The sequence below is a fragment of the Gymnoscopelus braueri genome, assembly GCF_963280865.1.
Source record: "Gymnoscopelus braueri genome assembly, chromosome: 7".
Lineage (NCBI taxonomy): Eukaryota > Metazoa > Chordata > Actinopteri > Myctophiformes > Myctophidae > Gymnoscopelus > Gymnoscopelus braueri.
Genome location: NC_137608.1, coordinates 11272926 through 11289908, shown reverse-complemented (window position 1 = coordinate 11289908; position 16983 = coordinate 11272926). Strand labels below are relative to the sequence as shown.

The window sequence follows — 16983 nt, the reverse complement described above, 5'->3', positions numbered from 1 at the left end:
GCACAAATGACATGGAATTCTTAGAGATCCCAATAGCTGAACTCGTGTAGATGCTTTTAGATGTGTTATTTTTTACTGTAGCTGCTATATTTCTCTCAGAGGAGTGTAGTGTGTGTGTGTGTGTGTGTGTGTGTGTGTGTGTGTGTGTGTGTGTGTGTGTGTGTGTGTGTGTGTTGGATTTCAGCCACACTGTAGTGCACTCTGGCGCACTCTGGCGGCTGCACACAGGCAGTGCACACAATACTGCACACAGAGACGCACACAAGCCGAGCACGGTTGCATAGTAAGCTCCACTTGCGGAGGCGCGCGCCTCCTTCCGCTGCGTTCGCAATCAGTGTTTCTGAAGTGGTGCATTACTGATAATCAGGGAAAATATTATGTCTGTTAGAATTAGTCTGGTTTCATGTTTGTATTCTCTCTATATGATAATAGCTGTTCAGTGATGTGCAGTGATCAATCAAATAAAATCATATCTATTTAAATGAACCGTAAGTGCTTTTATTGAGCTTCGGCTGTGGACATGTTATTTTATGGCAATGTGAGATTGTATTAACAGTGAAAAGAAAAAGAAACACCTTTCTCACGTACTGTACTGCAAATAAACAATCAACTGCTGTCATAACGATATTGGATTTCATTTTTATCATGAGCAGTCCCGTATTTGATGTGGTCCCATGAGCTCCACTGTTCTATAAACCAACTCTTACTTGGTTCCCTTCATTCCTGTAAACATCTGACATGATTCTCAAATTTGATGAAGTCAAGAGAAGCACTGCAAGAACGATTAACACAAATATATTTCATGATGTTTTAAGTTCATGTTGCAGCAGGCTGTGTATAAAAACAAATACCAATGCATTAATAACTGTTTTCTAAGTATGTATATGGACACAGTTGATGGCTGGCTGGGTAACTCTTTGCAACTTGGAGAGTGAACAAATGTAACCAAATAGCCCCTTGGGGGATCCAAGTACCATACAATGGGGATCCATTGTACCATACAGTAGAGCAGTGGCTCTCAGCCTTTTCAGGCGGCTAACCCCCAAAATAATCATATTTGAACTGGGGCCCCCCCACCCTGATTAAGCACGTGGAATTGTAGGAATTGCATTTAGGTTGACTTGGTTCCACAGATAAATGTATTTACTGTGGATTAAATGTTTACTTTTGAGCTAGAAAACAAGGCTGTACATGAAGCTAATCATCTGGGGACCCCCCAAAATAATTTGGCGACCTTTGTTTGGGAACCACAGCAGTAGATAATACATTTTACGGTGATGGATACAGATGAGAGCTGGGTGTTTCACGTTGTGTAAGGTCTGTACAGTGGCTGAGCTTCAGGATGAGGTAAGCAGAGAATGAAACTCCAGCAGTCTTTGGTCTTTCTTCATTTTGGCGTGTTCCAAAAGAGTCTACAGGACAAAAGACAGTTAAATGTTTCATGACATTCAATTTTACAACACATTAAAAGTCTTTGTCATGGTCCTTCAAACGTGTATAAAAAGTTTTAACTGAAAATTCCACTCTCGTGGGCCATTGCAGGTGTTTTTCTCTCACATTTCTAAAGCCTTTTCAACTGCAATGAAAAAATAAATCTTTGCCTGCGGATGTCGCTGTTGAGGGATTTTGCCTGTCAATCATCACCTCTGCTCCGCCCCCCCCAAAGGAAAGGATAGGGGAGGGGCGGGGCGAGGGCGGGATTAATGGCCTGTGACTTCACTATCCAAGGGCCAATCTCAGATTACTTTTCAGCCTAATTATTCAGAAAACCCCAGACCACAGAAAATCAACTGAATGTTCAAAGCTTAGGTTTTTTGGGTGTAATTGAGGTCATAACCCCCAAAAAAACATTTAAAAAAAAAAAGTTAATTAATGTCATAGAACCTTTAATAATACTATACAGTTAATACGTACTATATTACAAACACCATTGGTCTTTTTATAGTCATAATGGATAATGGAAAAATATGGGACAATTCAGAATCAGAAGGCCAAGCAGGGGCGTCAATTGGGTATGCTTGGCTCCAGGAACAAAACATTTTTATTTATTTTTATTTAAAAATCATGAATAGTAGCCTAATGTGTCTAGTGAAGGGCTCGGTAGCGCTGTTGCCTCACTAGAATAGAAGGTCCTGGGTTCGATTCCCGCAGGGGACGCTGGGGGCGTGTTCTCTCCTCCGCGTCATCAGTGCCCATACCCTAGGTGGGGTTGGCGAAAGGGCCTTTCTGTGTGGAGTTTGCATGTTCTCCCCGTGTCCCCTAGGGTAGTTACCCTCACAAAAACATTCAGTAATTCTGGTCACTGTACTGCCTCCCCCAGGCCAGCCGGGGCGCCTGATGGAGGGGAAAAGGAACTAGTTGGAGTAACGTGTTCCTTCCACACGCTTTTTCTGAACTGACACCACTGAGGCCAAGTAGCTACTCAGATGTTTTACTATACCACAATGTAGAAATACTATAGAATAGGCACATTAAAAGAGTTCTCAACCTTTTTTGAGCAATGAACCCCATCTGTCTCAAAGGTGTAACTGAAGTACCCCCTATGATAAAAAAAATAGGCTGTAAGTGTTTGAAAGCGTCTGTTGCCAAAAATCAGCTGTTGAATGGGCGGTGGGTACACTGTCGCGTCGGGTCGCAAGTTGTAGGGAAGCGTTGAAAGCCGACTGAACATGCTTGTCGGCTTTCGACCGTCGGATAGCACCGGGCTTGTTGTTGAAAAAGACATCAAGGCCATTTTTAGCACCATAATAGCTGTCTGTCTGTGTCGGCCCTAAAAGGTGCATTCAGCAACTTTTTTTCACATCTTCCAACCGACTGATCTCCAGACTTCATTCGACTGCCAGTCTGTAGTAATTTGTAGTCTGTTTGGTGGAGAACTACCTTTACACAGAGCCTATACTGACAGGTTGGGGGGGGGGGTTGAATTCTTTCAACTTGACATACATGTAGGAGGAAGGGGAGGCAAATCTGAATGGCTTGTGGAATCACATGCCCACAAGAAACTAACTGGCTTGTCTTTGTTCATGGTTTGTGTTAAGAGGCACATTAGAGACCCAAATGTATGTGCACAAGCACTGAAAACGTGATTTTCTTTTTCTATATATAGAAACTGAAGTGCCAATGTACTCACATCCACCAGCTCCTGGTCATCTTTGGCATGGAGGTGTCTGAGGAGGTACCACCTGGCCACCTGGCCTACTGACCCGGGGCAGTCCTGGGACGACACCCTGTACACCAGCCGCTCCAGCAGACGCCTGGTTTCCCTGGAGACACACCCACAGGCCGATGAGACTATAGTGCAGCGGTGTCAAACTCGCGGCCCGCTGGCGTTTTGCAGCCCACAGGCATTTTGCGGCCCGCGGAGCGGTCCAGTTCAGCACAGTATGAAGGGTTAAAAGTTCCTCGAGTGAGGGATATACTGGCTCTTCTTATATTTCAAATAAGAAGAGCTTGTCTATTAAAGTCGTTTAATGGACTCAGTTATCAACATCACTTAGTTGCAAAAGTCACTTGCCAATGTAATCTCTCTCTCTCTCTCTCTCTCTCTCTCTCGCACGAACACGCACACACTTTGAGCTTTTTATGTTGCTTTTCTTATTCTATTTTATGAAGCATTGAGTGTCATTATTGTGGTTCATTGATATTTTCGGAATATTCTATTATTGTTCATGTGATCACTTGCTGAACGTAGGGTTGCTTAAAAAAGCTTGAGCAGCCTTTTTTTGTGTCAGTTCTGCATTTGTTTTACAAAGTTTCACTGTTCTACTTTTAAATGTTTTTTCATCTCTCATACCACATTTCTTGTAGCTTACAACTGTATTACCAATAATTAAAGTCCATAAGGAGCTATTCTCCTTACTAATGAACAAAAATTGTAAAGCGATATCATAGTTATCGCTGAGTGAGACTGAGACAACAGGAAAAACAAAGCCAGTGACAGCTGTGTAAGTGTACGAGTGTGCGCATGCGCGTCGGTGCAACTGCGTTTTTAACTTTGTCAAGCAAGCCATGACAAAATAAAGGCTTTTTAAACGGCTTTTTAAACGCCCTCTAGATATATTATAACTCTATGGGTTGGGCTCTCGAGTGCTTACCTAGCGGCCATCTTGGTGGTGAACTGCAGCAGAGCCTGGAAGAGGGCCACCACAGGGGAGTGTTCCAGCTTCAGCACCTCAGTAGTGGCCTCAAGAACCAAGTCCTTCCAGTCATTACCAGGAAGACCAGCCTGACAACAAGTCATAAACACACAGATAGGAATTGTTGTTGTTGTTTATACTGTCTGGGATTTCATCAAACACTTCCAAATAACATATTTCTTTTACTTGTTTTGTATTATGTAGTTTTTTTTTGGTATGTATACGTTAGGGACTGAGGATGTAAATTAGCAGTCTTGCTTACTCTTTATATTTTATTTATTTTATCTTTACACTGCCTCCTTTCTAAGAATCTCAATCTGTGCTTCACTTCAACTGCACTTTATTGTCATTATCAAAAGTTTACAGGTGTACAGAGTGGGTGAAATTCCTTTACTCAAAAATTGCAGTTACATTTTAAATAAGAATTGGAGGGCAAATGTCAAATATCACATCAAATCAAAGTATGGGTAGCAACTGGGGCTCTCCCATGTGACATCCACCATGTTTCATAGTACAAGGGTTCCCAAACTTTTCAGGCCACAGCCCCCCAAAATAATCATATTTGAGCCCCTCACCATGCAGGGCCTCAGGGCCAGCAGAGCCAGTCTGAGCAGGCTGGATATCTGGCTGGTGTGCTCGCCCAGCTGCGAGGCCAGCTGCAGGCTCTGTCTGTAAGCCATCACAGCCTGGACCAGAAGTCCCTGGTTACGATACACCTCCGCCAGCCACTAGGAAGAGAGCAACAAGAGAGCAGAGGATAGGAGGACAGAATGGCACAGTTACAAAAAGGACACAAGAGGTTGAGAGGATATACAGTAAGCTTCATACTCTGTGGCACGACGTTAGGGCTGAAACTAGCGATAATTTGCTTAGCGATGATTCTATCGATTACTTTTTTGATTAATCGAATAATCAAGAAGCATGTTTTCCATAATTGTTGGTATTTGTGATATATCGACACATAATATATGTATATAGTAAATGTACTTAGTTACTTTCCACCACTGCAATACACCTCCTAGTCCTCCTAGGATTAGGTGAAGGGGCATCCAACACTTACATGCCAGGCTCCTAGCACTAGGTGAAGGACCATTAACCACTTACATGCCAGGCTCCTAGCACTAGGTGAAGGACCATTAACCACTTACATGCCAGGCTCCTAGCTGGGTGGGGTTAGCCATGACAGTGCTGCTGAGCTGTTCCAGTACGGCCTCGGGTAGTGCAGCGCCGCCTTCAACCAGGAGGAGGCGCTGACACTGCACCTGTCTGAGCAGCAACATGACCGCTGGATGTTCTGGAGACACGCTCAGCACCTAAAGGAGAAGAGGAGGAGGAGGCGATGAGGAGAGGATGAGACTATAGAGTCTACAGTAATACTCCAATAGTCTAACTCAGTGGTTCTCAGAGTGGGGTCGGTGGACACCCAGGGGTCCTTGAGGGCGTTCCAGGGGCTCACCAGACAAATTTGTTCGCATCACAATCATTTTAACCACTTTATCCATCCAAAACAATCTTCTCTTCTGGGGGTCCCTAGCACAAAACATTTTCAGATGGGGCTCCGCGGCCAAAAACATATCAATTTGGGGGTCCTTGGCACGAAAACGGCTCTAACTTCCACACTCGCGGCCTCCACTCGTGCCTCAGTCCCACCTCCGAGCGAGGAGGTGAGGATTAGATACGAGTCCGCAGGTTGGACTGATGGCCACATTCCATGAATACTCAAATCTCGTCCAGCTCGCTCCTCTGTCCTGGACGCTGTATTTCTGTCTTATATCGTTGTTGTCGGGCAGAAACCTCTTATCTCCATATTAACTTTTTGTGTTTTTTCATAAATTAACGCCCCTACTTGATACTAAAGCATCACACAAAAAGCAACAAAAGTATAGAGGGAAGCACGCACATCCCCAAAAAACTTTTCAGGTGCTGAACAACATCTAGCACCTGTATTCTCCCACACCCATGCACAACAAACAGCATGACTGTGTAAATAAAGATCAAACCATTATTCAATGTGTTACTTCAGTAGCTTTTATCACTGTTATTCAGATATAAAGTATGTAAATGCACTACAGTATATCTTCCAGTTTAATCAAGTGGGACACTTTCACTTTCGCTTTCAACACACACACACACACACACACACACCAGGGTTTCCACTAGGCATTTTTGGGTCCGGCCACCAATGGTGGCCGGCAGGATTATATTTTACCGGCCAAAGAATAAATTTACCGGCCATATAATAATAAACGTCACATGCGTGTTTGCACTGCATACATGCACCCAACTGATTGGGCTCATTACACCTCGTTACGTTAGAGCTGCGCTTCTTTCCACTTTATCACAGATGCAACCTGTTCCTGTTTTTATAGATAACTAAATTATATGATCTACTATAGTCTATATCATGCAGAGATGTCGCTTGCCAAAAATGAAACGAATAAAGTGGGCATGAGTGAACTGCTGCGTGACGAATACCAAAACGCTCGCCCCAAAACACAGTCGCCCCGGGGAAAATCCGGCGGTATTCGCCTGGTATTCCTAAACATATCAGTAAACTATGCCTAACCCTAACCTTATTCCTAATCTTAACCTCAGTAAAACTATACCTAATCCTAAACCTATTTCTACCCTTATCCTCAGTAAAACAAATACAAGAAGAACCGCTGGTCCACCTGAAAAATGGGGGCGAGGGTGTTTTGGGGCGAGTCCTAATTACCCTGCGGGCTGTGGTTTCCCTGCGCAACACCGTCGCACAGTATAAACAAATTAATATATATTTTGGGCTTTACATCGATTCTCATTCAACCTTGATATGCAAAAGTAGGTTTTGTTTTGTTAACGTTAATTATATATGTCATGATATATGTGGCCTTGCGCGAGGTTGATTACTTGCCTTTATAGTTGCTTTCAGTTTCAAAAACTTTCACCACTTTATCCATTGCAGACAGACAGTAACTGTGCTTGCATAATATCCACGACCCACACGTGTTCGGGACGGGACGGGTCCCTTTATCGACAATTGGGTCCGGTTTGGTTCAGATTCACCTCGGAAAATCCCGGTTCCGTTTATCAACACCCGAGCGAGCCACCCTACTCAGCGCTGATCAGGAGGAGACACAGCTGTGGCTCTTAGCGGTTAGCCAACTACTTTATGCAAATAATAATATTAATAATAGGCTTAAATGATAAAATAGCCTAATAACAGCATTTTCCCAACCGGCCACGGTGGCCGGTGGTGTTTATATTTACCGGCCAATTAAACATTTTACCGGTCAATGGCCGGTAAATACCGGCTAATGGAATCTCTGACACACACACAAGGGCCGCAGGAAGGGTAGTGCGAGCGGTAGGCCCCGCACTTGGGGGAGCCCCGCAAAAAAATGAAAAAAAAGTGAACAGAATCACATTTATTAAGAGTTATAAAAAGAAATAACCGCAAATAACCACCAAAAACTCAGAAAAAATAGGAGGGAGCGCGCATGCGACTTCGCACAGGGCCCCGCATTTCTCCCAGACGGCTCTGACACACACACTTATGTTTACATTAGGATATGAGCAGATGAGATCAACCACTGCTTGTTGGAGTAGGCCAGTGTGTGTGTGTGTGTGTGTGTGTGTGTGTGTGTGTGTGTGTGTGTGTGACCTGTGAGCAGAGGGCCTCAGCTTGGTCCAGCTGTCCTCCCAGGGTGAGACCTGTCACTGCTTGCTGCAGTACCCAGCCTTCCAGAGCCTGTGCTAGGGGGCGCTCCAACTCTTCCACACCACGCACTGGAACACAGTCATGTTTTTCATTGCACACATCTGTACACAATCGATCAGTAAGTGATATTTTTGGGTTAAAACAGAAACGATTTTTATAAAAAGGTTAAAGCACTATATTCTGATAGTAATCCTTGCTATAGAGCGTGCCAAAAATCCTGAAGGGGGGCGTCAACAAGTGTCTTTTGGTAGCGGCGGACATCTTTGAGGGGTAAAAACCAGGTTGACTTAACATTGCCCAATGCCACGACCCCCTGTGGTGACGACACGTTGGCACGCTCTATAGAGTGTTTGTTCAGTAACGGTCTCCATGTCTCTCCAGCTCTTTAATAAACAGAAAACACATTTTCAGGTTGGTGACACAATTTCAGCCAATCAGGAGAGAGTACCCATTTATCAGCTTAATTTCTATAGTGTTCCAGTTCCAATTGTGTCTGCTCATTACTTTGTGCCATTACTTCCAATTTCACTTGTTTAATCTGTATCCTGACCTGAAAATGCATTTTCTGTTTTCTGTTGTCAGTGACTGGCTGTCACTGAACAAACACTCTATCGCAATCAGAATATAAAGCTATTTAACACTTATTTTAACCAAAGAACATCACTTACCCTACCTTTAACACCAGAGGCTTTGAGGCCTACACTACGTTTACAGATCACTAGATTGTGTATTTAGTGATTACATTTAACTTACAGTAGATCATATCACACACCTTAAACTGGGCAAGTTTTGAATAGTTATGTGTTGAATTTTGCAGAAGTAGAACTAAGTTCATTCGTTTCTGACAACAACACACGACCCACCTTTCTCAGAAACCACTGCCATCAGGGTCTGCTCCAGTCCTTTTCTGCGAGGGGCGGAGCCAGAGAGGAAACCGCAAGCGTTCTCTGTGTGACAGGCAGCCATTAACCCCGCCCATGCTGCAGGGTCATCTGATAGGAGAAAAGGAGTGACCTCAGTTGAGGTGGATTTCCAAGTAGTCTTAGACCCTTCTTTATACGTAGTAAAACAAACCTGAGTTGGTACTGTACTTGTTGCGCTCTTTTCCCCTCTACAGAAATTCTCTTGGCCAAAAAAAGCAGATCCACAATCTCACAATGTGAATGTTCCCCCAGAAAAGGGATGCCAGGGCTCAAGTGGTCAATCAGGACAAAGATGTGGTTAAACAAGCTCCTTTGTGTAGCAAAGCAGCGAGCCTTGATTTAAAAAAAACATATATATCAGTGATACCATCCTCTAGAGCAGGGCTACTCAACTTAAGATGAATCAGGGGCCACTCAGCAAAATACCAAAAGTCCAAGGGCCACAAGTTAAAAATGTCGGTCCTATTTTGGATTTTTTGATTTTGTAACATACTACACATTGTTATTGTTATAAGAAAATGTACATTTTGACATATTCTTTTCACTGTACCTGTTTATTTTGTGTATGTCCAGTGGCGTCAGTTACAGCAAAAGCTAAGGTATGGCAAGGTTAGGGTTGCCAACTCCCAGAGATTGAAATAAGGGACACCTATGACTGGGCGTGCGGCAAGGGCGCAAATTTTTTGGGGGGGTAAAACCCCCCAAAACCCCCGAAATGCATAGAAAACTATGGTATAATGCATAGTTTATAACAGTTATAACACAATACAAACACAATGGTCTTACACCTGCATTAGGTTACTATTCCTGATTTATTTTCTAGAGCAGCTCCAGTTTGCTAAATTGCCAATTTGTGCATAATGTTAGAACGTGACGATTTTGCAGGCTTATGCAAAGGCTAAAATAATTAAGATAGCATTTTATGTAGACAGATGCCAGGTTCATTTGTAGACCTGGAATCCTATAATTGTACAGTTTCAATTTACAGATTATTGCTTTTTTGATATTATACTGTTTAGACTGATGATAAGTTCTTGGTTTACCTATCATCCTAGATTACTATTTCTATGCATTTGATGTATTACCTCGTGTTTACCTTGCTTACTGTAAATCTCTCTGGATGATTAAGAGCGTCTGCTAGATGCCTAAATTGTAAATGGATATAAACTGTGTGTATGTGGTTACCGGGACACAGCAGCACAGCTCTCTGCATGGTCTTCAGTGCATTCCTGTGCTTGTCTTCTCCAGAGTGTCTCCCATTGGCCAGCTGGTTTACTCCACTGTACAACAACGCCCTCTGCAGGTGCACAAATGTCATATCAGTTGCCTAACATTGTAGTAGAGATACAGTATAATCCATGGGATGTATTATAATGCCTGGGACAGTGAGAGATAGACAACAGTTTAACAATCCAAATATATATGCATATTTAACTTTAAAATTAATATCAAGCTAAATAGACCTTGCTGATCTTTGTCAAAACATACAATATTGTCTATTTCTTAGGACTCAAGAGTCATAACTGGAGAAGAATAAAGCCAGATTATTGTAATACAAAGACAGACGTTTACCTTTCCTAGGGTCATACTGGACAGACAGGCCACATGGCCGGCCATCGCTCCGCCCTGAACACAAAGGAGGTGTAAGTGAGACATAGTGAATTTTGCCTCACGTTACTCATTTTTGACAGTGGGATTTGAGCACATGTTTCGTTCAAGTAGGAGTTTCAATTTGTGCTAATATGTGAAATAGACACAATGTGGGTGGCCCAGTGCAAATTTGTCTCTTTTCTTTCTTTGACTTTGGATGTAATCGTGTTGCGAGAAAAACTCCTTTGCATCCGGTGTGAACACACCAAGGATGACACCTTGTAAGTAATGTCTAGACAAGGCTGCTGTCCATGAGGATGTACAGTAGCTGTATGTTTTTGATTGATTGATTGAATACTTTATTAGACAGGAATGTGAACAGCACGAGGTACAGTCAGACATTAAAGCTAAAAGGATAACACAAAAAAAGTCCTGGGGAGTTGTTTCCATTGTGGTCCTATGTATTCAATTCATCAACATAGCATAACAATTACACAAAAATACATATCATAATGTACGTGAATGATGTTGTATATCTTGAGTTTGTGTGTGTGTGTGTGTGTGTGTGTGTGTGTGTGTGTGTGTGTGTGTGTGTGTGTGTGTGTGTGTGTGTGTGTGTGTTTACATTGGCTTTCTTGGGGCAGTACTTTGGCACCAGCCTGGACAGGAAGGCCCATAGAGATGGGTTGCCTGGATTGCTGTAAAGAGAGCAAAGTAGCACAAAAAAAAAGAAAAAACTTACAACACTGCAGACTTTGCATAGATTTACTATTGATTAGAATTGAAATAAATCATGTAGTTACATTCCTGAAACCTTTCAGTTTACAATCTAGCAAGCTCAAACATTTGTACATCTGTTATAGTAGCCTAAAAGTGTGCTACAGGGATGAGTTACCCCCACCACCACCATGGGTTCCTACAGTACCAAGAGTTTTTAATTAATTAAGAAAATAAAATTATTTGTCTATAAAATGCACATATGTTTCAAAAGACATGGTCGAGATATTGCAGGTGTAATTTATTTCATGGGACAAAACTGGTCTGTGGTCAACCAGTTAAATAATTGGAAATATGGTGATAAAACCCACTTCAAACTTAATTTCGGGGTTTATACAAACTGTTACACTATTGCAACTATAGGAAAAGCAAGGTCTTATGCACACCTTATCAGTGCAGAGGCGGGGGCATAGGCAGGGATGAGACATATAGAATAAAAGAAAATAACCCGTACACTGTCTACACTCGCACAATAAGGACAGCTTTATTTAAATAATGTTGTCCTTATTGTGCAAGTGTAGACGGTATGCAGGTTATTTTATTTTACACTATTGTAACTTAAAATATCATCTGTACATCGCATAAACTAGTCCTGAGTCCAAACGAATCAACTAAACAAGTGTACCTGTGTACGGCTCTGGCTGCCTCTCTCTGCACAGCGCTGTAGTTCCCCTGTAGGGCCAGCAGGGCGCAGGTGAGCAGACATCGCTGAGACACAGCGTCCCCGGTGGCCGTTCCCAGTTTCAGCAGCTCCGTCAGAGCAGCGGTGGCCAACGTAGCGTCACGGTGGACCAAACCGAGGGCGCACAGGCACAACAGAGACTCTGGGATAGGCTCCTTTAACATGGAGCTGTAAGGACAGGAACACAGGAACATAAAACCCATGTGCAGCACATAGAAAAGCATTTTCATTCCAACATATATAAACTAGAGATCGGATTGGGGTGTGAACTGCCGACATTGGTCCAAGAATGTAGGTATGTACAGTGTATATATATTTATATATATTTGTTTTTGTCTACTCTGTATACATGTAACAACTGTGACATTATGTTGGGACCCCCTCCAAAACAAGATGGTACATCTCAAGGGGTTTATCCCAAGCCCCCAGAACCACAGTAGAACAGTGAAGCTGCCTTCGCCTGGTGGTCAAATCTGGGATAGCAACACTTCCGCATTTAAAATGCTACTGCGCGTGCGTCTACCGTTAAAACCTACTAATGTCCCTTCAGAGGCTCCATAGAAACCCTGGTGCGCCTGCTCAGAACCAATATCGAACCAATATTTCTTACTTCCGGGTGCTTCAAAACGCCACTGAGCAATTTCATAGAAATGAACAGCTGGGGAATCCGCCCTCTAGATATATTATAACTCTACGGTTTATCCTAATAAAGAAACTTGAACACACATTCACGGTACCACACAGCCTCTCTTCCCACTCAGCTATTGGCCCCCTAAACAGGTAAAGTCCACCATTTTGACAGAGACAGTGAACTGACCATTTGAAGAGCAGGGTTTTAGCGGCGTCCAGGTTGCCCTGCCTGTGTTGCAGCAGGGCCAGTGCTGTCAAGATGTACGCCTTCTCCTTCTCGTTGGACGCCACCGCCAGGGCACGCTCGTACGCTGCGAGAACGCACAAAGAAATGTGAGCAACGCTTATACATAAAATGATACAGTAAGTTACAGATTCCTTTACTGTTGTCCTTTAAATTATGTCTTACTAGACCTTGTCTGGGAGGCATTGCGTCGGAGCTTGGACAGCAGGGGCGCGGCCACTGCGTTGTGATTCAAATCAACAGCCAATGAAGAAAAGGGGGCGGGATCCACATGCACTGGGTGTTGCATCTAAATAGGATCGACGGGAAGCAATTTCCCCTTGAGAAATTGCGGCCGCCATTGTTGTGTACTGCTGTTTGCCTCTCGTTGGACTTTTTAGACGAGTTGCACAGCTCTCAGACCGGTAAGAGGCGTGTCCGCTCAGATTCTGAGCGTAAGTTACATCCCGCCCACAAATACCAGGGCTCTGGCCCAGAAGTTCCTCGCCGAGCTGGCGAAAACTTCTGGGAACTCAGATTATACTAGAAGACCATACCTGTGGGGGGATATGCGCACACGATCTGGCAACCCGGGAGCCAGCGAACACAAAAACGCTAATAAACAGCTGAGATTTCGTGTAACCGGAAAACGGGCTTCGCTGTTAGGTGCACATGGTAATGGTCAATGGCTGTGTGCAAATTCAGATCAATTGCTCCAGCCAGAGGAGAAACGGGCAGAACCAATTTTGGCCTCACCACTACACCACACAATACACCACTATGAAGAGGTTTGTCAAATTATAGGAGGATTAAAAAGGTATTGTTTATAAAGGAAAAAATATATATGTAATTTATATGCAATGTTGTTCATACTTTTTATGAGTAATTAACACTTGTACAAGGGCTGTAAAATATGTCTGAAATCATCATGATCATCATATTATTTAATCAAATTCAGCTTTTTTTGCGTGGCAGTTTCCTAGAACACCAAGCCTTCTAAACGAAATAAATGAAAAGTTACATTCAATATCCATGGCCTTAGTATACGCTCTTCCAAGTCTGATGCACCTTCATGGATTCAAACCCTAAGACTCCACCGTGGTGGACAATTACTTTACCCCTGCACCACCCGAACGCCCAAAAACCACCTCTTTTTGAACAAAAACTGTTATCGTTAATGAATTTCAAATATATTCTGGAATTGAGTTTCGTGGCCTGCTGACAGTGTGAACACAAAATGTGATGCTGATCAGTGTAATGGTTATCCAAGGACAGACACAAAAACGCTGTTGTTTACAGCTTGCCCCTTAGGCACCATGCCCCCCAAAAAACTGAAAGGCATACTCATCTACTGGCAGGGAAAGGTGTATTCCTGCATATACACCCGCACATTTTTGTGGTGAAAGGGTATTGGTGTTTCTCACCATCGGTGCTCTGTGGGATGAGTCCTGCCCTGCAGAAGGCCAGAGCCAGGCCGGTCAGATCACAGAGGTCCTGCAGCGGCGTGGAGGAGTACACACGCACCGCGTCCTCCCACTGACCCGAGGCGCTGCAGAGAACACGGCAGGGTTTTAAAAACCTACATCCTATGCAAACCTACATGTGTACTCGCTCTCATTAATTCATGGGTATGATACATGGGCACTAAGACCTGCTGTTTCCATGCTGCTATTAAAATATTCATCTGTAATTAATCTACATAGGCTAAATGACTATTATTTTTCTTCCAGGTGTGTCTGCCGTTTTGTTTCCTGAGATTAATTGCACAGCTTGTGTTTTGTTGTTTCTAATCATTTGAATGCTTCTGCTGTGTTTTTCTGATTTCTGTTGTATGTAAAGCACTTTGTGAGTTCTCTCTCTGAGAAGTGCAATACAAATAAAATTTACTTACTTAATACTTACTGCGATGCTGCTTTTAAAATATTCATCTGTAATGAATCTATATAGGCTAAATGACTTCGATTTTTCTTCCGGGTGTCTGCTGTTTGTTTCCTGAGAATAATTGTAAAGCTTGTATTTTGTTGTTTCTAATCATCACACGTTCTGTGTGCTATACAAATAGAATGTACTTACTTACTAAATCAATCATAATGAGTACAGTATGTGGTGTGCGTGGGTTGTTACCATAATGCACGGCCATAGCTTCCCAAAGCAAAAGATAGTTGTTCTGAAGGAGATGTTGACTGAAGCAGTTCCACTGCCCTGAGGAAAGAAACACAAAAACGTAAAGAAACATGACATTCTTCACATAACACACAAAATCATTTATAACATTAGAAGACAAGAAAAGATCGGAAAATAAACTTGTTTTGTGTCATAAATGTAACGACAATTTAATAGATAGAAAGTGGCTTACTTAACCTCTACAGGCTCTCAATATACTTTTAATTACCGGTAACGGTAATACATTTTAGCAATATAGATTTCCTTTTACACCCAATTTAAATTTTATTCATTAATGTTTTGATCTGTAGGGATCTTCATCAAGTCAGAGACAGAGAGACATGGACAAAGCCAAAGACAGGCAGACAGTGGGACAGAGACCTCTGGTAGGCCTGCACAGCCTGCGTCTTCAGCTGCAGGTGTTCGTTGAGGTATCCCAGCATGATGAAGGCATCAGGATCACACTGGATCCTCTCTGAGGGCGACATGAAATCCACATTCAATTTACAGTTTTAGTATCACGCGCACACACACAATTTAGGCATTTAGCAGACGCTTTTAATCCAGAGCGATTTACAAGCAAGGTAAACACGAGGTAATACATCAAATGCATAGAAACAGTAATCTAGGATCATAGGTAAACCAAGAACCTATCATCAGTCTAAACAGTCTAATATAAAACAATATAAAAAATCTGTACATTGAAACTATATACACACACTATAGGATGCCCAGGTCAACAAATGAACTGGCATCTATCTACATAACATGCTATCTAAATTACATTTTAGCCTTTGCATAAGCCTGCAAGGTCATCAAGGCTAGGGCAAGTGCTACACACCCACACATACATACACCCACACACACACACACACACACACACACACACACACACACGTACACGCACACTCACACGCACACGCACCTGTGTACTTGCTGAGAGCCACCTGAGCTGCGGAGACAGCGTTCATCTGGACGATGTTGTAGCGATACAGCTCTGAGTCTCTGTTGCTCTTGTCGAGCAGGGTGGAACAAACCCAGTAGGCATAGCCTTTCACTCCCTCTGTCTGCAGGTGAAAGACACCACATAGAGACAACGCAAAGACAAGTAGATGAAGGGTATAAGGGGAAAGAGGGTAATGTGGCAAAGTAGGCAAAGACTAAATGTCGACAAAGTTGTATCATCCCTAATGTCTAAATTATTACTGACATGAAACTCAGACCGCTTGATTAAAGAATGTAAGTGAGAGACACAGGAAGGAACATGTATACTGCTCATTAGCTACTGTAGCTTGTTACTGGCTGGGGGGAGGGGGGGGGGGGTCACTCACATGTGTGCTGAGCTCTGTGGTGTGCCTAAAGAGATCCATGGCGTCATAGCTTCCCACTGTCTCCGCTATCAGGGCCTGGGAGAACAACACAAATATACAAGATAGGTGAGAGAGAGAGAGAGAGACCAAAGATCAAAGACAACCTGACCATAACTACTAAGTTAAGTGTCAGGTGTGGGTAGATTGCACAGTATTACCAAGGCAGTGCAGTCATAACAATATTAAGTGCACTTTATTATCAAATTAATACAGACATCTCAGGTGGAAGTATACGTCATAAACATTTCGGTAAAGATTGTTACTCTGCTCGCAGCAATATATCATGGCATGGCATTGTAATTGTGTTTGTGTGTGAAGAAATATTTTTTTAATCGAAAATCTCAAGCTCACGGTCAAGGTCAAAATAGAGAATGGATGGGCAATGATTACGCTTTGGGTCAAAAAATCTCTCAGAAGTACCTGGGAGACGGACCTGAGTATAGGGGCCTCTGACAAGATATATACATATTTTAGACTTATAGACATAAATATTAGACACACACTACACTAATGAAAAGTTCGCTAAGTTTTACTTTCAATGTCGGTGCAGGTAATAGATATAAGCAGTCCGCTGCAGACTTTGTCCACATGCTGTGGTTGAGCTCCAAGCTAAATGAAGACTGGGCTTAAATATGTGAATCCTATCAGAAGGCTTTTCCATCTGACAATAGATCCTAAACCTTATACTGCAATTGCTGGACTCCCAACGGAGTCAAAAATACCTACTGCTATGCAAAGGAAGGCAGTCCTAAGTGGACATATTTCCTAAATATCCCTCCTGAGTCCTGC

At 42.9% G+C, this 16983-nt stretch overlaps 1 protein-coding gene across 2 annotated transcripts in view; it reads right to left on the bottom strand.

Annotated features, from left to right (window-relative positions):
* Positions 1 to 482: 482 nt before the first annotated feature.
* Positions 483 to 16983, bottom strand: part of LOC308088469 (superkiller complex protein 3-like) — a 37775-nt gene continuing 21274 nt past the window's right edge. Inside the window, exons 25-41 of one of the 2 annotated variants that reach the window (XM_080432929.1) lie at positions 16156 to 16230; positions 15750 to 15891; positions 15206 to 15299; positions 14786 to 14863; positions 14086 to 14210; positions 12626 to 12749; positions 11752 to 11976; positions 10975 to 11047; positions 10332 to 10385; positions 9945 to 10056; positions 8700 to 8828; positions 7780 to 7904; positions 5285 to 5449; positions 4712 to 4864; positions 4095 to 4225; positions 3131 to 3263; positions 483 to 1412 (exon numbers count right to left, since the gene is read on the bottom strand). In XM_080432929.1, coding sequence (XP_080289055.1) covers positions 1338 to 1412; positions 3131 to 3263; positions 4095 to 4225; positions 4712 to 4864; positions 5285 to 5449; positions 7780 to 7904; positions 8700 to 8828; positions 9945 to 10056; positions 10332 to 10385; positions 10975 to 11047; positions 11752 to 11976; positions 12626 to 12749; positions 14086 to 14210; positions 14786 to 14863; positions 15206 to 15299; positions 15750 to 15891; positions 16156 to 16230 — 2013 coding nt within the window. In that variant the 3' untranslated portion in view covers positions 483 to 1337. The remainder of the gene's footprint in view (positions 1413 to 3130; positions 3264 to 4094; positions 4226 to 4711; positions 4865 to 5284; positions 5450 to 7779; positions 7905 to 8699; positions 8829 to 9944; positions 10057 to 10331; positions 10386 to 10974; positions 11048 to 11751; positions 11977 to 12625; positions 12750 to 14085; positions 14211 to 14785; positions 14864 to 15205; positions 15300 to 15749; positions 15892 to 16155; positions 16231 to 16983) is intronic. The other variant, XM_080432930.1, reaches the window with a different exon arrangement.